Source organism: Drosophila sechellia, chromosome 3R, assembly GCF_004382195.2.
Source record: "Drosophila sechellia strain sech25 chromosome 3R, ASM438219v1, whole genome shotgun sequence".
Classification (NCBI taxonomy): Eukaryota; Metazoa; Arthropoda; class Insecta; order Diptera; family Drosophilidae; genus Drosophila; species Drosophila sechellia.
This window is the reverse complement of record NC_045952.1, coordinates 22,737,862-22,762,479: the sequence shown is the minus strand read 5'-3', so window position 1 is coordinate 22,762,479 and position 24,618 is coordinate 22,737,862. Positions and strand designations below refer to the sequence as shown.

Sequence of the window (24,618 nt, the reverse complement as noted above, 5' to 3'; positions counted from 1 at the left end):
ATCACTCTCACTTCTTCTTCTGCGTTTGTGTCAAAACAAAATTGAAACTAAAAACTCGCTAAAACCGTCTCGCAGCGCAATTATCTTTGGAATTCGTGTTATTTATGTGTTTGAATGTTAGCGTCGGCACCCCGCATCCCAGTGTTCATGACCCCATGTGTACCACCTAGGTTTAAATGCCACCAATCCCCTGGCAGAGTAGCGCGTCTGAGCGAATAAAAAACTGGACATGTTTCGCTCCAAGCACTTGTGACTGACCAAATCTCATCTAAAGCCCTGCCATGCTGCAGTACAAGAGTGCCGCCAGTGCGGCTACGAGTGCGCCCTCCGCCACGCCTTCTGCGGCAGGCGGTTCCAGCAAGGCGACTATTCCACCAAATGGAGCTAGTGCAGCAGCTTCACAAACGCAGGTCCAGGGTGCTCCCGGGACACCAACCATGCAGCAGATCATCAACATTCACCAAATGCCTCCTCAGTTTGCGGGCGGAGCGATTGCCGGGAACGGACAGAACGCTGGCATGCCCCAAAACATGTTCCAGATCGTACAGCCCATGCCCATGCAAACGGTGAACATTGATGGCCAGGAGGCCATCTTCATACCAAACCTCAATGCACAATTGGCCACCGCTCAGGCGGTCAACTTCAACGGACAACAGGCCTTCATTACGCCCAACGGTCAAATTCTGCGGGCTCCCCAGATGGCGGCCAATCCGGCAGCCTCTAACTGCATCCAGCTGCAACAGCTTAACGGCTTGGGCCAGGAGCAAACCCAGCTGATCACCATACCCGGCACCAACATTCAAATACCCGTCACCAATCTCATTCAGCAACAACAGCAGGCACAACAAGTGCACCAGGGTGCAGTGCAACAGCAGGCACAAGGAACAAATGCATCTGGAGCCAATGGAGCGGGAGTTGCCAATAGTGGGACAGCGGGTCAGCTGCCAGGCAGCATCACCATACCGGGCACAAACCTGCAGATACCAACCTCGGTGGCGGCGGCCAATGGATTGCTGGGAAACATCTCCAATATCTCCAACTTACTAGGCGGCGGGCAATCTATAAAGTTGGAGAACGGCCAATTGCAGATGCGGCCGCAATTGGTACAGTTTCCGGCGCCAGCCATGCCGCAGCAGCAACAAACGGTTGCTGTGCAGATTCCCGTTCAGACTGCCAACGGACAGACCATCTACCAGACTGTGCATGTCCCTGTCCAGGCAGCGGCAACATCGAGCGGAGGACTGCAAAACCTGATGCAGGCGCAATCCCTGCAGATGCCCTCCGCCTCGCAGATGCAAATCATCCCGCAGTTCTCACAGATAGCTCAGATTGTTACGCCCAACGGTCAGATTCAGCAGGTGCAACTGGCAATGCCGTATCCTCAGTTGCCTCCGAACGCCAACATTATACATATCCAGAATCCCCACCAGCAGCAGCAACAACAAGTGCAACAACAACAGCAGCAGGCGCAACAGCAGCAGCAAGCGCAACAGCAACAGGCGCAGGCACAGCAGCAACAACAACAGGTCCAGGCGCAGCACCAGCAGCTCCTTCAGGCAATCAGCGAAGCCTCGGCGGGGGGACAACTGCCGCCCAATCAGCCCATCACCATTACCAATGCCCAGGGCCAACAGCTGACCGTGATTCCCGCTCAACTACGCCCAAATGCGCCTACCGCACCCACTCCTGCTCCAGCTGCTGTGCCCACACCAATGCAGATGCCCAATCTTCAGGCTCTACCCATCCAGAACATCCCAGGCCTGGGTCAAGTGCAAATCATTCACGCCAATCAGATGCCTCCTAATCTGCCAGCCAACTTCCAGCAAGTACTAACCCAACTACCCATGTCGCATCCTCAAGTGCAAACTCAAGGCCAAGTGCAAGTGATGCCCAAGCAGGAGCCGCAGAGTCCAACGCAAATGATCACCAGCATCAAGCAAGAGCCGCCGGATACCTTTGGACCCATTTCCGCAACCGGTAATCCTCCGGCACCTGCCTCTACTCCGAACACAGCCTCACCGCAACAGCAGCAGATCAAGTTCCTGCATACGGAAAGCAACTCCCTGTCCAGCCTGAGCATACCATCCTCCATTCAGATCACAGCCCTGCCACAGCAAGCGGCGAATCCACCGAATACCCCAACCACACCCCAACCAATTCCTGTATCGTTACCTGCAAGAAGTAAAGTCAACGCTGTGAGCACGTCAAGCACCCAAATTACGATTGCGCCGACTGGTGGCCAAGTGGTGTCGGTCACGACGCAGGCTAGGGGAGCAACTGCAAGCATAAGGAGCACGAGCACCAGCACGACGACTATAACAACGCCGTCACAAAGCCATCTGAATATGAACATTAGTGTGGCCAGCGTCGGAGGTGGTGCAACTGGCGGCGGCGGTGGAACAGCGACTGGAGAAACCAAACCACGCTTAAAGCGAGTAGCCTGCACCTGTCCCAATTGTACCGATGGCGAAAAGCACTCGGACAAGAAGCGCCAGCATATCTGCCACATAACCGGCTGCCATAAGGTGTACGGGAAAACCTCCCATCTAAGGGCTCACCTGCGTTGGCACACTGGCGAGCGACCTTTTGTCTGCTCCTGGGCGTTTTGCGGCAAGCGCTTCACCCGCTCCGATGAACTGCAGCGCCACCGCCGAACCCACACGGGTGAGAAGCGGTTCCAGTGCCAGGAGTGCAACAAAAAGTTCATGCGCAGCGATCACCTGTCGAAACACATTAAGACGCACTTTAAGACCCGCTCTGGCGTGGAGCTTATTGAGCTGAGCATCAAGCAGGAGGCCAAGAGTGGCAATGCACCCAAAAGCATTAGCACGATGAACGGCATTGTGACGATAGAGATTCCGGGCGGCGGTTCCGCGGCGGCGGGCAGTGGAGCCTCCAGTGTAGCGGCCACGGTTGCAGGCTCAACTGTGACGCCGGGCGGAGCTACGATCGTTCAGCTGCCGACTGTGGAGGCCAGCGGCGGGGGTGATAGTTTCGGCGATGATGAGGACGACGAGGATGAGGAATTGACCGAAGAGGACGACGAAGACGAGGAGCTCGACGAGGACGACATGGATGATTGCGAGGATGAGGACGATGACGAGGATCCGGAACTGGACAGTGGCGATGAAGTGAAGATGACAATTGCGGTTAGCGAGCCTGGCGACAATTCGTCCAACTAGCATTCGGAGTCGCTGTTCATGGAACAGTTCTTGTTTGACCACTTCCCGTAGCACCCACCGCTCCCTGCCACGCCCCATGGGACCATGGTTTAGCAATATATAAATTGTACATAGCGTAATTATGTAAAATCGAGCATTTTAAATGTTTACCCTTCTTGTACAGCTCCGGTTGCGGATCATCCTAGATTAGTGTACATAGCTTAGTCGACCATCGTATTTTAATTAAGATTTTTATTATACATTTTATAACATTTTTAGGGATTACATGTTTTTAATTAATTAACACCAATAAATGAACTTTATATAGTTTAATATGGAAACTTTTAATTGATATATGGTCATCAGGCTATTGAGTCGACGTCGATCGGCTCAGACTCTGAATTTTGAAAAGTTATAGTTCCTTCCGAATCAATTGACGGTCCAATCGACATGCTTTCCGAATTAATTTGATCACACCGTACCCAGCTCTCATTCATCTCTGTCTCTGGACAGTTTACCTGGTCGTCAGGCTCTTGAGTCGACGTGGGTCGTAGTAATGAGCTCAATTGGGTGCCAAACATATAGTAGTCCGGATCAGACTCCGTATTGTTATTTCCTTGTGAATTTATACATCCAGTCCGCATCCTTCCTGAATTAATTGGATCACATCTCACCGAGTTCTCGTTAATCGCTGTCTCTGGACAGTTGATGTGTTCATCCTGGAATTCTGACTGCTGATGTTCGTCTTCATCGTCTCCGATGCCGCTAAGATCAGATGACGACACGGCTGGCCGAGCTATCGCTTCCACTTGAAAGTTAATTTGAGACACTGAACTAAGATTTGCATTTACTTGGTCCTCGTGGGTCTGCATCGCGTCAATAAAAGAAAGATGAGCGCCACGAGCTGGAGAGGATTCTTGTGCTGATAGGTTTTGAGTCTTTTTCCTTTGCCATCTATCCAATCGGCTGATGTTGTGCTTCTTAGTCTCGGCGGCAACTACTTCTCTTCGCTGGGCGACAAACTCCTCCGGATACGGTTGGACCATCTTTTTGCGCACCGCTTTCACATACATTCGGTTGATGAATCTCTCAGACTTGTTTACAAAACGTCCTTTTGCTTCAAACCTCTTTTTGGCTTCCCACAGACAATTCCAAGCGGTCATATCAACCTTCACTTTGGTGCGTAGACACAGCTCCTTTACCTCGTCCTCGGTGTATGGGCGCGCCAAGTCCTCCTCTGTTATTCTCTTCAAATACAGGATACTTCACTCATTGCCAGGAATTTACAAAACGAAATGCGTCTTACCGTTTTTTCGTGCATCCATAGAATCAATTTGTTGTTAGGATCGCTTTCTTTGAATTGCGCACGAATTTTTTTGTCCTCATCGGCTAGATACTGCCTCAGGAAGGCAGACATTTGCGTCCCCGACATTTTAACCTTTGTTTAAAAATACGCAACATTAAATTAAACAAAGTCCAAATTTTTTAATGGCCTTCGCGGCTATTGGCCGATCTATCGAAACTCTGTAAGGTGATAACCGATAATCGATAGATTAATCAGTATTTAGTTTTTAATGATTTAGCTCGATTCTAGCTAAATATTTTCGTTTGCTGTCAAAATAAACACATTTTATTTTACAAATTAATATTGCAGAGCTCCTGATTTCAACCATATTTTTAAAAAATCAGTTCAATAAACAGGGTTCTGAAAAAACTGTCAACAAAATATAGCTTCTTTCTTAATACGCTAGTTGGAGGCCCTGCTTGCAAATTCTTTCCGATAGCCGATTAAAAGCGAGTGGACATTACCGTGTACGCCAAACCAGCGCACAAAAGAGAAATGGAAAACGAAGGAAAGCGAAGAACGAGAGTTTACACATAGCAGCAGCACGCTAAATTCACAAATAAATCGTCCATCCAGAGATCTAAACTACATAAAATATATCGCGTCGAAAGCCGAGTTCTCAGCAAAAAACATTGACCGAAAAAAGTGGCTAGTAAAGCAAACAGTACGAAATATCTACGTGTTTTTATTTTCAGCCCTGCACCTCTGACCGTCTGTGTGTGTGTGCGTCTTGTGTGTGTGCCTCTTGTGTGTGCTGTGCTCTTGTTTTGTTTTGACTGAAATCCCATTTGAGTAGTTCTTTTTACAAACAAACGTCATCTCACACTTTATCAGAACACAAGGCCGGACTTCAGTTGGACGAATAAGCACGCATTTTGGCTCAAACTTGCCGTGATACCGTTCACTGATAAAACCGAGTGGCAACTCCGATTGCTCACCATGTATACAAAAACAAGAAACGACGATGAAAGCGAGTCGCGTGATAAATAACTGAAAAGCGGAGGCCCAACAGAAGAAAGAGCGATCCAAAACGAATAGGTTGATTAGCAGAATCGTCGCTTCTGTTCCGACAAACACGAACGGAAAGCAGCACAATAATAAAATAACAAATATAGGACCCAAATAAAGGCACCGAAAACAATAGAAGTCGCTTAAATTTCACTGTGAATCCTACGAATATCGAATATTGCAGAATTCCCAGCTGCGTCTTCCTTCCCTTCAAAATCCTCGAGTAAGTGCAGGCGGAGAGTGAAAAGAGCGCGCGAAACGAGGAGAGAGGCGACAAGTAAATTTGAGCCAGAATTTCCGATTAAGGTGACTTCCTGGGAAAAGTGAACTGAACCAGGTAATCCTACACAGGTTCCTGGTATCCACGATTTTCAATATGCGATATACGGCTTTCCTTCTTCTTGTTTTGCCCGCCCACGCCATTCTTCTATCTAACTGTATAGTGTTTCTGTGTGTGCTACGCGTCCGTGTGTGTGCGTGTGTGTTGGTGCTTGCACTTTGCGCGCGCTTACCAAAATCATTTTCGTTTGCATTTATTTATGATTTACAATTTACCATCCGCAGCTGTGCGAAAGTCAATAGCAGTTCCTTAAAGCCTAATATATGTATGTATCTTTAAAAAAAAAAAAAGTTTCAAAATACATATCCAATTCAATTAATCAATAAAATATGAAGATTTCCCTCAAATCCTATCAAACCATTGAGTTTGGCGGTATTTTCCATATCGACCTTTTACCTTGCACCTAAATTTTATTCATTGATGTTTAAGTACTGCTATTAGTTTTCCCTGAGCTGTGTATGTAAACCAAACCCGGACCTCAGACCCACCTTTGTTTACTAATACAAAATAATAATGGAAACCACTTTATTAATATTTTGCAGAGACGCTTATCATCAGGCGGTTATTATGAAAGGTTATGATTTGATTCCAATACTCCTAGATACATTTAAGCTAAAACTCAAAGCATTCATTTTTGTTGCTAAGCGAGGTTTTGTCTCCTAACATGAGCCCTAACTTCCTTGAAACTATTCCAGATATTAACTTGTTAGCTCTTACATTATACATATACTAATATAACTCTCTTCTATACCGAACAGGCAATCATTATAAAATGTCTCGTAACAAAGACAAATACGACAGCGCCAATCGGAGGCAGCAGATCTTTCTGTCGCAGGAGGACATAGCTGCGGGCAAGAAGACAAACTGGAGTGGCCTAGAGATTACTGGTGGGTATCGCACACTTAATCCCAACAAATATCATATTAATTCTACCATACATCTGGTTACAGGCTGTGTCCGCAATATCAGCCCGTCGCTGTGGGAGTTTGAGCACCTAACCGCCCTCTACCTGAACGACAATCAGCTGCTGCGATTGCCCGCAGACGTTGGCATGCTGACCAGCCTCCGAACTTTGGACCTGTCCAGCAATAAGCTTAGAAGTCTTCCCGCAGAGCTTGGCGAACTCATCCAGTTGCGGTGAGTTTGGGGACTGGCATAGAATATGATTTAAAACTTATCTTAGTCTTATTAATATGTCTTATACTGTACTGCATCCTTGGCAGTTGATCTATTGTGAACTCGCTGTCTGGGCGCAGACCCTATTGATCACTGATCCATGCTTTTCACTAAGCCACTCCATTGTCTTGCCTCCTTTTAGGGAACTGCTGCTGAACAACAACTTTCTGCGCGTACTGCCTTACGAGATCGGCAAGCTTTTCCACCTCGTCATACTCGGCCTCATGGGCAATCCGCTGCAAAAGGAGTTCATGAACATCTACAACGAACCGAACGGCACGCAGAAACTGCTCACCTACATGCTGGACAACTTGTCATGTGAGTCCCCCCATGTCTATCTAAATCCCTGTGTGTGTGTGCCCCCGGTGCGTGAGCAGCTCCTGACCAGGTGTGTGTCTGGCTGCGTGTGTGCATGTGTGGGGTAAAAAGGAAAGCACGCGAAAAAAGGCTTCCGAAAAGAGAAAGTTTTCGAAGAAACTACGGGCTCAAGGGTATTTTAACTATCTTGCTGGACTGGATGGGATCTTATTGATAAAAAAAAGGAAGCTTAAAGTAGGAGATTATCTTGGCATGCGTTATCAGCAAGAATTCCTTATGTAACTTCTCGATATATATGTTTGTTAGGAAATTTAGGGCTAATGTCTTGTTGGCAAATTTTGGTTTTGCAGATCAAAAACGATTTTGATGTATTTATATATAGTAGGGTTGTAACAGCAGAAAGATATATTTATTCGTCCATTTTCAAACGCAGCGTGTTAGCTTATGTTTTTCCGCACCAGGATAGGTCATAAAACCTGTTGCCAAAGCCATAATTAAAGTTCAAACTCACGGCTGCCCATTAATGCCAAAAAACATAATGCCCGGGCATCAATTAAAAATGTCTAATTGAATGCAACAATTACAACAATTGACGGCGTTGGCCAAAAGAACTGCACGACCTCGACATGCAAAAGCCAAGAGCTGCTCTCCGATGCAAGTTGGCCCCAAAAAGAGAGCCGGTGGCTGAGCGTCAGAGCGTACGTGTGGACCCAGTGTGGAACGTAAGAGACAGAGAGAGAATGAGAGAGAGGGACTTGTCTTAACGGCTTTTACTGTTAGCCGGGTTTCGCTGTCAATCGCGTTAGCAGCTGACTTCAGTCTGCCGCTCGCTTGGCTACGAGGCGGACGCACTAGCTCCACTCTGCTCCCCAGTCTCTCTTCGGCTGGAAACCCGTTCGCGAGCGCGCGCATGCGCCGTGTGTTTCGTAATTGCGATCGCGTCGTGTCCCAGTTTCTTGGCGTTCGCTTTTCATTTCGTTGCGGTGGAATCGCTCGACTGTTGGCCAACCGAAATGCCTCTCTGAAAGGTGGCTCGCTCAAGTCGAATAATCTAACCAAGCGGCCAAGTGATGTGCAATCGACTCGATCCGCCGACAGGATTCAGTTTGGGACTAAGACAAAAACATTATGAGATCGCATGTGGCCGTTTACAGGGCGCCAGAATCAGCAGCACCACCACCACCGCCGCCCAACTACGCGTCCCTGCGATACCACCAGAATCCGTTGAGCAATTGGCCGGGTAGCCAGCATCCAGCTCCTGTGTACAGGCTGCATCATGGTCGGCCGTCTGCACCACCGCCCAATTGGGCAGCTCAGTCGGCTGGCCAACCACCTCAGCCTGTTGGCTATGGAGTGGTCAACCAGCAGCGGATCAATGAGTGCGCCGGCATACCGCTCATCTCTAATGCCTCCAGTCACTTGTCGCCAGCACAGCGACAGAGATTGCTGAGGAAATCCGCCCTTAAAACATGTCCAACCTGGCCACATGGAGGGGCCACTATGTCCCAGCTGGTTGTGCATGCACAGGGCATGCCGCTGCTCCAGCAGAATGGCAAGCACCATCTCCAGAAACAGCAGCTGCAACACCACCAGCCGCAACATCACCATCATCCTGTGGCCAACAACTGGAGTGGCTACCAGCCGATGAGCAGTCAGCCTGCTTTCAAGTTGGCTGACAAATCTCGAGCCCTTCGCTATCAGAATTCAGCACCACCTGTGCTCAGTAGCCAAGAGAAGACGCCTAACAATGCTGCTGGCCAGGATCAGAGCACCACACCAGCGGAGACCTGTCTGCCAAGGATCATTAAACCCAGGAAGCGACGCAAGAAGGATCGCAAACCGGGCAATGGGGTTTTGCTCAAAATTGAGACGGATATGCAACCGAAGATGACCAATCCGCTTGACGGTTACACTGCAAATGCGGGTGGACCTTACCACCTACCATCTGGAATATTGCAGCATGATCATACGCACGGAGTCTGCTTCTGCCGAGAATGTGACCCACTTCGTTCGCTTTGGGATTACCCGCTTCGGCGATCGCTTTCCGATGCCTCTTCCAGCGAGCCAGGAGGCGGAAGCCGTGAGTCATCCTCCTCAACGTCATCCACGCACTCGGACAGCTCCTGCGATAGCTCCATTTGCAGCCAGAGCCTGCCCAGCTCATTGGCTCTGCAGGAGGAGACCACCGAGGAATTCGCTCCCATTACTGGCGATAGCAGCCGGGCGGAAAAAGTGGGAGTAATCGGATCCCAGCGGAGTCATCCGAGCGCAGTTGCCACACCTTCGCAATGCCTGAGCGATGATTCCGGCTACGGAGATATCCTGAGTGGAATCAACATTGCCAACGATCTGTTTGGAAATTGCTGGCGAGGTGGGAAGCTGGGCAACGCCTCCTCCTCGATTTCCGCCCAGGCGGAGACGCTGCTCGATGCGAGCCTCAATGAGATATCACGCAAGCTGATCGAGACCTGCAATGCGGTAGATCAGGCGGGATCGGAATCGGGATTTGGATCGGGTGCAGCCAGCGACAGCGGCTTGGATAGCGCTGGCAGCCACAACTGCGGATCGGGCCTTGTCTTTAACTTTGAGCATTTGAATCTGACGGATGCGACGCCCACAGCCTTGGATTTTCTCGTGGATTGCAACAACAATAGCAGCAGTAGCACCACCGCCGCCACCACCATTGGCAACGGCAACAGTTTGGGTTTGCTGTGGCACGGGGGAAGGCAGCCTAGTGGAGGTGGCAGCCACGATGCCAGCCAAGTGGCAGCTGCCAAATTGGGCCCAGACAGCCGGGCCACACCCACCAGGCTGATATTGGGCACGGTGGGTAAGCTGAAGCCAGCGTTTTCCACCATCTCGTGACGATGCCAGTGGAAAACTAATCAAATCCAAAGCCATGAAAATGGGAAACGAGACGAGACGATATCGCAGCCCAGAAAGTGGCTCATTTTGCGACGATTTGGTGAAACGTGAGACGAGATAGCGATGCGTGGGCGCCTTTGGATTGGGAAATGTAAATCTCCTCGATGGATTTTTGGATTTCTACCCAACCCAAGTTGCGCAACTCCAGCGAACACGGCGAAGAAAGAAGAAAACCCATTAAATGGATATAACGCACATGTGAGGTGATCATCATCATCATCATATCATCATCATCAAAAACATCGACGACGTGAGTGATCGGAGCGAAAAACAAAAGGCCAACGAGTTGACCAAATGGGCGCAGGCAGGCTGGCAAGCAGGCTGTTGGATACGATCCCCGGCTAAATGGAAACTTATATAGACAGGCCGGGACTGGAAACCATGTACATACGAATCCCAGTCCGACTTCCACTTCAACTTTCACTTTCACTGCGGCGGCGGCGGCGTTTTGTATATCTGTATTTTTTTAAGACATTTTTCTTTTCTTTTTCTTTTTGCCAAGACCACAGATCCACAGATGACGGAGCTGCGGGTGGGGGTTACGGGAAGGGTGCGACTCTTATGCAAATTTTGTGGCGCAAAAAGAAGAAGAAACTGTAGAAATCGTGTAGATGTACGATGTGAACTCTAGAGATACTTTAACTATACCCCCATACATATCTCCATCAACCTTAAACATACAATTAGCTGTTGTTGTTATTTGTGCATTAACGTTATTCCATAGGGCCAAAAAGCCAAGCAACCTGTCCCCAATTGTACTCCCAAAAATCTGGGAATTATATAGGGCTACATATACAAAGGGGCTATAGGCGGTCGGTCCGTGGGTGTTAATTTTTATCGTAGAGCTTAGGCAACGTTCCTACATGTTAGTTTTGTATCTTTATGTATTTTTTGGGTTCTATTTTATTTTAACTGATTAGTTGGTTTGGATGTTTTTACTTAGTCCGTAATCGAAGCGCTACAACGTGAACTTTTATAGCCGTTAAGTTATATGTATATGGGGAAGCACAAAAACAGATTGGATCTCTAGTGGTTTATAGCGATGTTCTACTAAAAGCTTATATCTGTGCATGATAATTTATTATAATATAGGGGTAGAGGATTTTTTAACAAGCCTTGTTCGATTAAAAGAAACCAAAACGTTCAGAAGATTCGCTTTGAGCTGATAACTCATTCTTCCCAATTGAATATTCATAGGCCTAAAGTGAGAGTTTCATTCTCTGAGGCGATCTTTCAGTTAATTCGTTATCCATATCGCGTTATATCTTCGATTTAAGATTCGCATTTTGAGGGGCGCATAAAACAGCCGAACGAAGATCTAGTGCACAATTAATTCCGACTGCGATCGCCTCGCCAAGCATAAAATCTAAATCTGAAAATCGAGAGCAGCCCTAGTTACCTGCTTACTGCTTACTGCTTACCTGTGCTGCAGTTAGTCGGCGAGTAAAAGTTTTCGCCTTATTTTTAATTAAAAGAAACTCACGAACGCGCAGCGCGCACTGAAATTGCTTGAAGTTTTCCGCTCTGCTCGACGACTCGACTCCTCCGGCTCAAACTTGGCTCAACTTGGCTTGGCTGAAATTAACTTGGCTCGAATCGTGTTGGCTGGGAGTAGCAATCGGAGTTGTCTCAGCATCTCGGCGCTGGAAAATGTCACAGATTTTCCATTGGCAGGTTCCGGGCAGACAGTTTGTGTTACCATTCCCCAGATAGAAATTACCACTCGAAGCTAATTTATTTAATTAATATTTTCACTAGTTCGTATTGTGTGCGCTCCCGCATTCTTATTGTAGTGTTTGTGTTTATTCGTAAGCATCGTTTTTGCACAAATAACAATCCTATAGTTAACCCGACCCATCAACAATACACCGCATTTGTAACCCACACACAATATGGCCAACTTATTTATTTTGATTAAGCCCGAACGACGAGAACCCAATAAAAAGTGTAAACAAAAATGTCAAACAAAAAGAACTTGATTGCTGTTTTGATAGCCCCAAAAAATACCAAGGTGTTGGAACAAAAATAACTAAATAAAATGGGGGGAAAACAAAAAATCAAACTCCATCATCTATAATGAGGCACGTTTGAGCCGCATTCGAAGCCGGAAAAACAAACAGAAGTCGGCGGCTTTTCTGGGCCTACCCAGCACCCAGCGAATTCCCAGACGCACTGCATCAACAGCACTCGAAAATGAACTTTCCAAAACATTAGAAGAAGCTCACCGCTTAGCGGAGGCCGCGCAGCGTCGATTTCAATTACCGAGTGCTGCTGAGTGGGAACCTTTCACCCGGGCGAATCTGCTTGTGGCTGATGAGATGGGTCTGTCTTGCCGGCTTTCGCAAAAAAAGATTAACCGCTGTCATAACCGTAACCGGCAAATTAATTTCTGGGCATTTTGTGCCCGTCATTAGGCTAATTAATGTCTCCATTTTAGGGCCTCATTTGGAGTTCTGACCAGCTAGCCAGCCAGCTGGGCTACTAACTGCTTGTTAGGTCAGCTTCCCACATCGGCCGGGCTCTTTCGCAATAGCCGGCCAACCTCTGGAGGAGGAGATCCGTGCTGGAGTTCCATGCTCTATGCTCCATCGTTCGCACTGCGGACCCGGAAAACGGACGAGCGTTGAGTGGGTCAGTGGATAATTGGGTCATTTGCAACACTGTTTGCGCCATCAGCCGCCATCTAGCAACAGCGAACCACCGTCCCACTACCCCACCGCCGCACCACTGAACCACCTGGCAGCCAGCGGTGGCTAATGTGTTTTGGCTACGTCAATAAATGCGTCGCGCTGCTCGGCCGGCTGTCGTTGCTGTTGTTGTTGTGGTTCTTGGTCATAGATGATATGGCCGGTGGCCAACGAAGCGGGGCCATCTTTCTTAGCATGCTAGTTGTTCGCTTTTCCTTCTGTCCCCCCGAAGTTTAATTGTTTTTCCTCACCTTCCCCAGCTGCGGGTATTTCAGATTTGTCGTTCTATTCGCTGGGGTTTCGAAATGACAACCTTCGTTGAAATAAAACATGATTTTTCTTTTAGAAAAGCTTTTGATCTAATAGGGAAATCAAAGTGTTTACTTGAATCGTTATAAATCAATATTATAGTTGAAATTCTCTTGCTATCTTGTAAGTGTACTAAGGTTCTGCCATTTTCTATTTCTCTCATTTTTTAGTTAGCTTTTTCAGTTAGACTTTCCCAAGTCTTCTACTCAATTCGTTTAGCCGCTTTTCCAGTTGACTTTTCTTTTGGCTAGAAATTAACATTTCGCCATGAAATTGAAAGTTTCAGTTTCCAATTAACTTGGCCAGTTCAGTGGGCCACGTACACACAACACCGGTGGTTCATCCTCCTCATTATCATCATCATCATTATCATCATCATCCTCTTGGTGTGGAGTTGCCCAAGTTTCTAACCTAACTCCACTTCCTCCGCACAGAGCGGTTAATCGGGATAAAGGCCAAATGTCTTCGAAAAAGGTTACGCAAAATGTCAAACAGTTAAGAATCCAAATTCTAACGGCCACACAAATGTCATTATTACACTTATTCTCCACTTTTAATGCCGTCTGCTCGTTCGCTGGGTCGGCTCAAAGTGGTTTTCTTGCTTTTTGCCGGCACCGCTGTTGATTTTCTTTTCAGCAGTTCTCGTGTTGACTTGACTGTGGATTTTCACAGACAATTGCCGGTTGCCACTTGTCTGGCCCATTAGCCAAACTATACCCACACTATTCATGAGCCACTCGAAGGGCTCCACTCTTTTTTTTTGAATAATTCGGTGGAGTAAATGTTGTGCTCATGTTGGCCAATGTGTAAATTTGATTGATTTCGCGTTGAGTTCAGAGTGATCTTAAGTATTATATTAATATAAATTATGCTAAAAGTAGATTAAATGCAACCTAAGTAATTAATCCTTATAATGGAAATATGTTCGTGTGGCCACTGAAGATTGCAAAAAAGCCAATCTTACAGAACAGAAAGTATGCCAGTATTACCTAACACTAGTTAATTGGGTCACTCTCTTTTTTTCCACACCTATTAAAGATTATCATGCTTGATTAGGTCACCAGTTGCGACTGGATGGTAGCCCAGTAGCAGAAGTTGGTCTTAAGAACGAAGAGCAAGCGATTGAGCCCATCCAACCTGACCATTCATCCATTTCATTGTCATATATATATATATATAAGACTTGATCTCGCCATGCGTCGCTGCAGCCTCAAATGACGAAATCATTGGTTGAATGGATGGAGGATGGGGTCTAATGTCTCGCCTGTGTCGTAATCTCCCGGGGAAGATGCATCGTGGCTCGGAGCCCATAAATCAAGTGGACGGAGAACGGCCAAAGGGCCGGTGTTAACTCTTTAGGTCTTTCTCATTTAAGGCTGTCGCATTTGTGACCTACTACTATGCCCTAAAGAAAGGTTTATACGATCTATATATATTCACAATGTGCATAAATAGTATGCATAAATGGTATGTGTTATGATCTCAGGAATCAGCGAATCAAAGGATCTACCATAGCTATGCTGTAATATCATTTTATAGAGTATTGAGATATTCGGTCTTTAAAACTGACCATTGCTTCTTGTTGTAACTTATTCTTCCTCATCTTTTTTTTACCTTCTTTTTGTGTCCGCTCACGAAATGGGCACAACATGAATTAATTTTTTTTCTGTTTCTGACTTTTTTCCGCTTGCCACTCGCAGTGGCCCACCGTTGGTTGTACAAATTTTGCCGCTCTATGTAGGTTTATAACTCGACCCGTCTGAGCTTTATTATTGTTACTACCACTGCCTCCGTTTTTCTGGCCACTGACGATGGTTTTGTGTGTGCGCTGCATACGATGCTGCTGCGATTATTGTTGTAACTGTTACCTAATCGTTTAATTGGCTTAAGTCGCTTGATGATCTCCTGCCACCTGCCGTTCCCTTGATCATACGTAAGTCTTATCGTTTTCGGCTTTTATTTAATTTAATTTTTATGACAACTTTTGTGCTTTGTAATGCATTTTAAACGCATCGCGGCGTCATCGATGCCCACAACGTTTGCCGATTTAGTGGAGCATGCCGAATTGTAATGTGGGAAGAAGAAGTGGAGCGAAAATACACTGTGGGGCTGTGGACGTGGGCAGTACCCTGTAAAACACATTTCTAACACTTAAAGTATAGATATGTCATAGTTAGGATATAATAGAAGAGGAAAGGAAAGGGATTTGGATAGGATCAGATAGGATAGAACAAAATAAATGTATTTTTTATAAGAAAAGTTATAAAAAGCTTAGTTTAATATTATTATATGTATATGCACCAATTTAATTTGTTTTGGCAGTGTTAATTAATTAATTAATTAATTTTTAATTAATTTTTAGGGATATGCTATAATCCCTTTCGATCTGTATGCTAGGTTCTTTCCACCTAAGCATCATATTGCAAGATTTTATATATGTATATATATATATATCGCTAACCTTTTTGGCCAATATACCCCGGCTTTCGCTCCGTTTAGTATGACAAAACGGCCCCAAACAACCGAAAATGGTTTATTTATATAGCGAAACCGGTATTTATAACTGCAATTGGGAGTGAAGAAGCAGCGATGATGATATTAGTGCCAAAAATTATAATAGTGTGGCGGAGGGCAGTAACAAAAGCGGCTGATCATTTTGGGGCCTCGGCATGGAGCCACCACGCCCCTCCGCCCTGTCCCGCCCAGTCTTTGTCCGCCTTTGTTAACGTTAACGGTTATTTCGGTTACGAAATGTGAACTTTTTTTTCTGTCCGGGTTTATATTATTTTGTGCTTTGTCACTGCGAAGCTTTTTCCGTTTTTTTTTTTTTTGTTTATTGCTTGTTGGTTGGTTGTTTCTCTCCCCCCTCAGCCCCTTGTTTTTTTGTGGAGTAATTCGCATAATTGGCCCATATTTCTTATAAATATGCATCAGAAATCGGAAATGTTTTTTTTTTGTTTTCTTCGTCTGGTCGCTTCGCCTTTATTGTTATTGTTTTAAATGCGGAAGTGAGCTTACAGCCTGCTTCCATTTCGCTTTGGTTTCGTTTTCGTTTGCCGGTTGTCTCAGTTTTGGCCTGGCTTTTTGGGCTTATCAAGGTTGTTGTTGCGTAAAAGGAAGTGCAAATGATTAGAAAGTTTAATGGCCAGGGAATGGGCTGAACTGCACTGGGAAAAAAATCAAGTATTTCCTGCTTAAGGCCCCTCGACGTGAAGAGGAGAAAAAAAGAGAGAAAAAAACCATGCATCATGGCTGCGATTTCTCTACACAGTCATTTTAAGTATTTAAGTTTTAGCACTTCATTTCGCTGAAAGAAACTTACTTATCCAATATATAAGTTCAACCAGTACATTTCCCCGTTCTGGTTAATTTATTGGTTCTTCGCATGGTGAAATGTTAGAAAACAGCGATTTCCCCTTTAAAATTTGGCTATCTTAACCAAAAATGTGAAATGAATAAAAACTAAATTTACGAGTAAATATATTTGGTTTTCTCAGATATTCAACGGTTTTTTGGTATTGTGCTATTTTTAAATGCTGCCTATCTTTTCGGGAAAAAAACTGTTAAGAGTAAGATTAATGCCTGCTCTGCATGCATAGATTTATTTATTGTAATAAACAAATTTATTACTGCTTTTAATTGGTATTCCGTTTATTTGAATAGTGAACTCTATTAAAGTTGCATTTCTTCAAGTATGAGCAGTAGCACTTCGGCGTTCGGTAGTTAAGGTTTCTAATTATAGTTGAGTTTTTCTTGGCCAACTTTGAATGGATTGTGAGACCAGCCCCTGGATGTTTTCTTTGGGGCTTGGTAGATGGCTGACTGGGATTGGATTGGATTGGTTTCCAGCAGGAGGCAGGCTGAAGTCTGAAGGCAGAAGGCAGTGTTCAGTAGGCAGTTGTCTCGTCGCCGCTTTCCAACGGCGGGAGAGAGAAAGTATCTGAGTGCTGCGACTGCGAGTGCGCGCAAAGATTTAAAAGTGGATCAGCGAAAGAAAAATAAACGTAACCAAGCAGCGTGCGGCATTGTTGGCCGTTGGATCGCGTGAGGCAGTTGCTGCCTCCTCCTACGAAGATGCTGCCACTGCCACCTAGTGCACTGGGAGAAAAACTGTGTACAATATGTGTGCCCTATTATCATGCTGCCAAGCATTGGTGCTATGCACCCAAACAACTCTTTCCCATTGTAATTAAAGATAATTTCCCTAAATGCACTTCATAGAATCAACAATGCTCAAAATCAATTTGATTTCTATACTAATCATTAGATGTTTCTTCACCCCAGCGATCTCCTTACCCGGAGGATAACATAACATATTACATTTTCTTTTGTACTTTATAATTAAGATACCACTTGGTCTCATTTATCTTTATCACACATTAGGTTAAGTTCAGAGGAATTACTGAACGATTCCTTTTGAAATCTTAATAAATAGAATTAGTTACTCCAAAAAAAAAAAAAAAAAAAGATGTTTCTTTTTTTTTTTGTTGTGTGTCTGTGTCTTGCTTCATGGAAAGAAAGCCCACGCCAGTCTGCGAATCCAACTGCTGATGGAGCTGCCCGCGTTGGTGCTGGTGGAGATGGGGTGCTCCTCTGCAGCGGCTGTTGCCACTCGTCATCCGCTTGCCTGTGCATAATCACTGTGCGCGCACATTTTCAATTGATTTTCCATGTGACGCAGCACAATTGGAGTCTTTTGAATATGGCGCTCACGTTCGGGCACGATCTGTGTGAAACCCGGCAAGAAATGCAGCGGCAAATGCTGTCCAACTGGTTTCCCACACGCACATATGCAAGTGAACTGAACCCACAGCTGGGGCCAAAAGAATAGCGATTACAAATAGCAGCCAAAAAAAATACGAAAATATATCGTGTGACTTGTGCTCTAATGGAGGCTAAAAGGCAGCATTTTGTATGGGATCTCTCTAGTATTTTATTTCTTAACTGGTTAACTGGCTTACTAAGCACCATCCCATCTCAGCAAATATTAATTATTATTGCTATTAATTTGACCCCATTTGTAGTTCCTTGGCTGCGTGGAGTGCCTGAAGTGCAGCTTAAATTGTGTTTCATTATTATGATTTTAATGCCAGATTGTCTTGAGTGGATGCATCGCATCGCATCGAATCCCATCGATGGCGAAGTGGACTGACAACCAACCCATACCAGTCAGAAACTGGCAATCAGCAGGCAGCAACTTTGCAACTTGCAACTTGCGATTGCTGAACGCCATTGAACATTGGCAGTCAATTGCTGCTGCTGCTGCGAAAAAACTGGTGCAAATGAAACAAGTTATCTAATTGCAGTGCTCGCAGAAGTGTGGCAAGTGGCGAGTTGACTTTTGTTTTCTATTCGGAGCGGAGCGGAGTTCCAGTTCGCCACAACTCCGCCGGAGTGGTTGTCCACCTCCTCGCATCCATCGCGTCCATTTGCCAACGTGCTGTGCATACGAAATCGTTGGCTTGGCCAATCCAATACACGCTCACTTACAAAACAGGCTCTGCATATTGGCCTCTTGGCGTTTTTAATCGCACCAAATTTCAATTTGAATTTCACTTTCTTTTTCGATACGCTCACTTGGGTTTTTGCCTTTCGAACTTTTGTTTGTTGTCTTTGGCTTTTTTTTTCACTGCTGCTTCGCTATTGTATTTCATTTCGTTGCTTTTTGTTTTCAAATGCTGCAAGCAGCGACCATGAAAACTTTTTGGATAGAAAGGGCTTTCTAATGGCGCCCGAGGAGGGACTCCAGAAATGAAGATCCAGGGGAAAGGTGGTGCTGTCGTTGCTGCTGGTGGGTGGCGGTGACGGTAAGAGGAGCCTCGGAATGGATGGGATTGGGAGGATTCGGTGGACTTGGAGGAGGCGACACGACATGGCGTGACACCAGGCTGCGAGGCGAATATTGAACCATCGAATGGCAACTTTGAGTTAACCGTGTCAAGAGAGAGTAAACATAATTGATATGCATCCATTAGGCAGTAAATAATCTTGATTGTGCGACGTTTGGAAATTTATGACCGATCGAGCGAGCGAGCGAGCTGGTGGATTAAGAAAAGGATCGGAGACTGTGCTGTGCACACTCCGTAGATGATTGGGAACATAACAATTGTGCTTTCCCAACTCAAAGTCATGATGCTACTACTTTGCCAAGCAAATTAACATCTGACAGCAGAAAGCCCACAGAATAACGTGCCAAAAAGTGGAGCACCAAACAAACATCTTTCAATTACCATTTGGGAGTTTAGAGAAACAGGTTTCGTTTTCACTTTTATTTTGGCAATGAGAACGAAGTATTGATAAAGATAGGCGTAAAATAGTCATTATGTAACAAGTAAAATCAATATTAAGTGTGAGTATCTGAACTAGTTCAGATCTATGAACGAATAAATGAAATGCTAAAATAGTTTATACATTTCACTGGCTAGTTAGTAATATAGGTTGTGACTTTCCACAGCAACACTTCCCCCATACCGAATACACTCATTTGTGCCAGCAAACAGCAATCCATCTTTCCCCACAAGCCGCTAAAAACTGTGGCACGCTTCGCTGGCTGAACAAATTTGTTTTCAAATTTCGTTGAACGCTTTGTTTTGAAAAGTGTTTCCGATGTGCGTTTGTCTTTTGTTACACCTGTCACTCACAAATTCGGTGAAATTATTTACCATGCGACCCACTCGGCGGCACAACATTGGTGTTTCGAGTGGGTGCGTGGGTGTTTTGAAGTCGGCGGGTAAAAGTTTCATAATTTAACCCAAGCTACCGAACCGAAGACCTTTAACCCGCGATAATGATGATGATGATGATGACTATGATGAGCATCCACTTGAGGATGCTATTTATTTGCTAACAAAAGTTGGCATTGAGTTCGCTGTCAAAGTCTTTCGTTTTGGAGTTTTGTAATTCAAGCAGTTTAGTTTATACTTGTGCTTCGCACACAACGATCATTCAAGTACACGCGTTACGTTGCCTTTTCAGACATTTCTCATTTCGGTGACTAATTTTCGTCGTCTTCTGTAATTTTGTGTGCCGTTCCATTAAATAACCATTTGCATAATTAACGAGCAGCAAGAGTGCTGAGTCCTAAACACGAATTGCACAATTAAAATGCAATCAAAGCAGTGTTAATGTAGTCAGCAAAAACAATAAAAACAAAAAAAAAAAAAGCAACATAGCCGAAAACAAAACGAGGCACAGACAAAAGCAAAATTATTTAAAAAAAAATCACAAAATTTATTAAAAAGTGAAAGTTTTTAGTCAGCGTCACCGCGTGCACAAAATTACCAGAGGGAAAAAAGAAATGCAAAAACAATCAACAGGTCTGCGAAACAAAGCAAAACAAATCGCCCAGAGCCCCCCAGCTACCGCTTCGTGTTCAGAGCGCCAGAGAGGAGTCCGAACCGCTGGCCATCGGTGCGATTAGGTTCCACATTCCCACTGCCACTGTAACGCTGTACCGACGAGCGGTGCACCCAGTTCCTTTCCAAGGCGCCCTTTGCTGCGGCACAATGTTGTAAGCAACGGCCCAGTCACGGCTACCAGTTCGAGAAAAGGTGGCGCAGGTGTGGCTCGCAAGAATTTCCAACCGCACCACCAGCGCCACCAGCAACATCCGAACCACCCACATCAACCGCATCATCCGCATCATCAGCGCCACCCGCAGCAACAGCAGCTCCCATATCGTTCCTATTACGCTTACCTGCTGCAGCCGACGTTTATCGGTTTCGCCACACCGCAGCATGTTCCTCCCAGCTGGAGGAGCACATGTCCCAGTCGGCAGGCAAGCAGTGCTGCCCCATCACGTAGTAGTAAGTGGTTCCCGCAGCACCAGTGATGGGAAATGGTACTTATTTGCACACTTGGTTGGGGTATACATTTCACAATATCTTCAGAACCTTGCTAATCCTTTACAGAAAACTTATTGCCTAATATGAAAAAAAAAAAACGATTAGGTATGTGTACCTAAATCCTAAGTACGAGTACCTTTGAACCAACATCACTTTGGCACCTCAGCGGTTTATGCAAAAAGCGAATCACCACCTGACTTGAACTGGTAGTGCCGCTTTTGCGCTGGGGCAACCCAAAGGCGGAAGCAATTTGATTGCTTGTGCATGTCACTTTCACCGCTTGCAATCTGCACCCAGTGGACGGGCGGCATGGGGGATTTCTACGGGGAGTAGATAAGTGGTTGTGGGAGAACGTGGATGGAGCCAGTGCAGCAATGAGTGTGTCAGTGGGGTAGCCGATACGGAGTGCTCGTGTGTGCGGGTGCTAGTTTCATAATAATCTCTTGCCACTTGGCATTTTCACTCGCGCAACTTACTAACCGCACATCCGCTTCTCTTTTTGTGTTTTATCTTTGCAGTTACCGTGAATCCACCGCCCCAGAGGCCCTGGCTACCACTGGCCAAGCCCAACAAAACGCGACCAGCCTGTAAGTTGTAATTAAAGCCTAATGGCCGACAAGCGGCCGACAAGAATTTTCTATTAGCCAGCCAATTGCAGTTGCCCTAGATAGCTAAACAAGACGCTTTTCCATCGACAAGTCTGTTAGCAGTAATAAGTACTTGAGAGTAATTTAAGAAAATTGTTTATTAAATTGATAATACTCTTAAAATTAAAAAATAACTTCTGCAAAAGTGATACCTCCGCCAATTTAGTAGTTGCCTTTCAAATTTTACGCTTAAGAATGCACTGGACACATTAATAAATACTTTTCCACACCCGTAGGCATTTTTACGGTCATGTGCTATAATGTGCTCTGCGACAAGTACGCGACGCGGCAAATGTACGGATACTGTCCGTCGTGGGCGCTATGCTGGGAGTACCGGAAAAAGTCCATAATCGACGAGATACGGCACTATGCAGCGGACATTATCAGTCTGCAGGAGATCGAAACGGAGCAGTTCTATCACTTCTTCCTGCCGGAACTGAAGAACGATGGGTACGAGGGAATCTTCTCACCGAAGTCGCGAGCTAAGACTATGTCCGAGCTGGAGAGGAAGTACGTCGATGGCTGTGCGATATTTTTCAGGGCGTCCAAGTGAGTACAGATGTCAATACCTATTTAAATGATAAACTAAGGCAGCGATCTCATTACATAGGTTCACGCTGATCAAGGAGTCACTGATCGAGTTCAATCAGCTGGCAATGGCCAATGCCGAGGGCTCCGACAACATGCTGAACCGCGTTATGCCTAAGGATAACATCGGTCTGGCCGCCCTGCTCAAGGTGAAGGAGAACGCATGGGAGCCGATGTCCGAGGTGACACAGATCTCGCAGCCGCTGCTCGTCTGCACGGCGCACATACACTGGGACCCTGAGTTCTGCGACGTCAAGCTCATCCAGACGATGATGCTCAGCAATGAGTTGAAGACTATCATCGACGAGGCGAGCCACAGTTTCCGGCCGGGTCACAAGAACGACTCCAATGCTGTCCAGCTGCTACTGTGCGGTGACTTCAACTCGCTACCCGATTCAGGCGTTGTGGAGTTTCTGGGCAAGGGTCGCGTCTCCATGGATCATTTGGACTTCAAGGACATGGGCTACAAGTCCTGCCTGCAGCGGCTGCTCTCGAACGACACCAACGAGTTTACGCACTCGTTCAAGCTAGCCTCCGCCTACAACGAGGACATCATGCCGCACACCAACTATACGTTCGACTTTAAGGGCATCATCGACTACATTTTCTACACGAAGACGGGCATGGTGCCGCTGGGCCTGCTGGGTCCCGTCTCAAATGATTGGCTGCGCGAGAATAAGGTTGTTGGATGCCCACATCCGCATATACCCTCTGATCACTTCCCACTGCTGGTTGAGCTAGAGCTGATGCATACGGCTAGCCAACAGGCGCCTCCTAACGGGCTGATCAATCGCCGGTAGCAATAGAATAGACGCGGCAGACCCACCACCAGCAACAGCACCACAACCAGTACCACCCTGATGACGACGACGACGGCGTCGGCGGCCACGCGCACGTCGGCTGCCAGCGGGGGAGGAAGCGGGAGTGGGACTGGGAGCGGGAGTGGCGGAGTAGCTGCAAGTGGAAGTGGAGGCGGTGCTCTCATGATCCCGGGCGGATATAGGGGTCGGAGCTGCAGCAATAGCGGATGCCATCGTCTGACGGCTGCTCTCGGAGCGGCGAGAAAAGTAGTGAATCCACCGCCGTTGCCGGCGGATAAGCAGCAAACCGCCACTCCCCATCCCGCTCCCAACTGACGTGGCGATCTGCTCGCATCAAAATTCAGTTTAAGTTAGATACGACAAACTTTGATTTCTAATCCGGTCCCTCAGCTCTTGTACCCACCATCCCCCCAAGAACCCTAAGTTATAAGCTGACGACGTTGTGGAGGTTCCGCCGCTTTGTGCGCTGGATCGCAAAGTGTGCTCACCAATGCAACACATTAACTAAGATCGTAATCGTAATAGGAAGGAATATAATTTACTTGCTGCACACCTCTTACGCGCTTCTCGTTTTGATTTATCAACTGCACGTTTTCACCATCGAATAAATCCATTATATACAATATGCACATGTCAGCAGTTAAATTCTTGAAACACTCTCATCTAACCACATTGTAAATCTAAGCCGATTCCGTTTAGACACATTTTCAGCAGCCGTTCGTAAAAAGTTCCCCGAAACCAATTATGCATTAAGTGAAAAGTAAATTACATTGTGTAAAAAGTAAAAGAAAAAGTTATCTAAGTAAAAAGAACCTATGCAAATTTATCTGATCAACCCCGTTTTCGAAATTGAGTCTGTCCGGGTTACAAAAACTACAGAGTTACAACATACAACTAATGTGTATAAAAACTATTTTGGCCAGGCAAGTAAATGCTCCGGATGTGCAAAGTAAAATAGATCTAGTTGATAATGCAGCCGCAGATTCATGTAATGTATAACATTAGAAAGCTTCAAAAAAAAAAAAAAAATTGGTCGACTGACTATAATTTGAGTGCATTTGGGAGAGGTCGTTTTGTGTGGATTGGAATCGGTAAAATATTATGGTGGCGAAACTTATTACAATAAGATTTTTCTTAACAATCATGCAACGTGAAGAAAACTGTCAATGTATTCATTTCCGCTACTCCGATTCTGAAGGATAAGAAATACACCCACCCTATTGTGCATATTTAGACCTAAAAAGATCTTACAAATATAAACTATGTGTACATACATGCGTGCAGCAAAAATACAAAGTAAATGTCGAAGGAGAAGTATTTTTAAGTATTGAACGAAGATCCGTCATCTATGGAAACGTTTCAGCACACAGAAAAACTTCATGTCTGGCCCTCATTGTAAGCTCCAAAAAATGTCGAGTGTATCAGGATAATAGAATTTGTGAACTGATG

At 45.8% G+C, this 24,618-nt stretch overlaps 4 protein-coding genes across 10 annotated transcripts; 3 read left to right on the top strand and 1 right to left on the bottom strand.

Moving 5' to 3' along the window:
* Positions 1–4: 4 nt before the first annotated feature.
* On the top strand, positions 5–3,494 carry LOC6607706 (transcription factor Sp4). Its single transcript, XM_002032434.2, has one exon. It carries the CDS (start codon positions 282–284, stop codon positions 3,180–3,182), a length of 2,901 nt encoding a protein of 966 aa, XP_002032470.1. The 5' UTR covers positions 5–281; the 3' UTR covers positions 3,183–3,494.
* LOC6607705 (telomere-binding protein cav) lies at positions 3,482–5,416 on the bottom strand. 2 transcript variants are annotated; one of them, XM_032721406.1, is made up of 3 exons: positions 5,331–5,416; positions 4,468–4,599; positions 3,482–4,408 (listed from the first exon to the last, which is right to left on the bottom strand). In XM_032721406.1, exons 2-3 carry the CDS (start codon positions 4,591–4,593, stop codon positions 3,524–3,526), a joined length of 1,011 nt encoding a protein of 336 aa, XP_032577297.1. In that variant the 5' UTR covers positions 4,594–4,599; positions 5,331–5,416; the 3' UTR covers positions 3,482–3,523. The 2 variants fall into 2 exon arrangements, with proteins under 2 accessions (XP_032577297.1, XP_002032469.1); XM_002032433.2 differs by lacking the exon at positions 5,331–5,416 and having other exon boundaries at positions 4,468–4,603.
* Positions 4,992–24,480, top strand: LOC116801484 (CCR4-NOT transcription complex subunit 6-like). 6 transcript variants are annotated; one of them, XM_032721403.1, is made up of 8 exons: positions 4,993–5,170; positions 6,397–6,428; positions 6,613–6,741; positions 6,805–6,991; positions 7,173–7,348; positions 21,632–21,700; positions 21,997–22,309; positions 22,371–24,480. In XM_032721403.1, the coding sequence occupies exons 2-8, from the start codon at positions 6,422–6,424 to the stop codon at positions 23,146–23,148; spliced, it is 1,659 nt and encodes a 552-aa protein (XP_032577294.1). In that variant the 5' UTR covers positions 4,993–5,170; positions 6,397–6,421; the 3' UTR covers positions 23,149–24,480. The 6 variants fall into 6 exon arrangements, with proteins under 6 accessions (XP_032577291.1, XP_032577294.1, XP_032577293.1 ...); XM_032721404.1 differs by lacking the exon at positions 4,993–5,170 and adding an exon at positions 5,622–5,737; XM_032721400.1 differs by having other exon boundaries at positions 4,992–5,170; positions 6,613–6,991.
* Positions 7,389–12,247, top strand: LOC116801483. Its single transcript, XM_032721399.1, has one exon. It carries the CDS (start codon positions 8,477–8,479, stop codon positions 10,211–10,213), a length of 1,737 nt encoding a protein of 578 aa, XP_032577290.1. The 5' UTR covers positions 7,389–8,476; the 3' UTR covers positions 10,214–12,247.
* Positions 24,481–24,618: the final 138 nt, after the last annotated feature.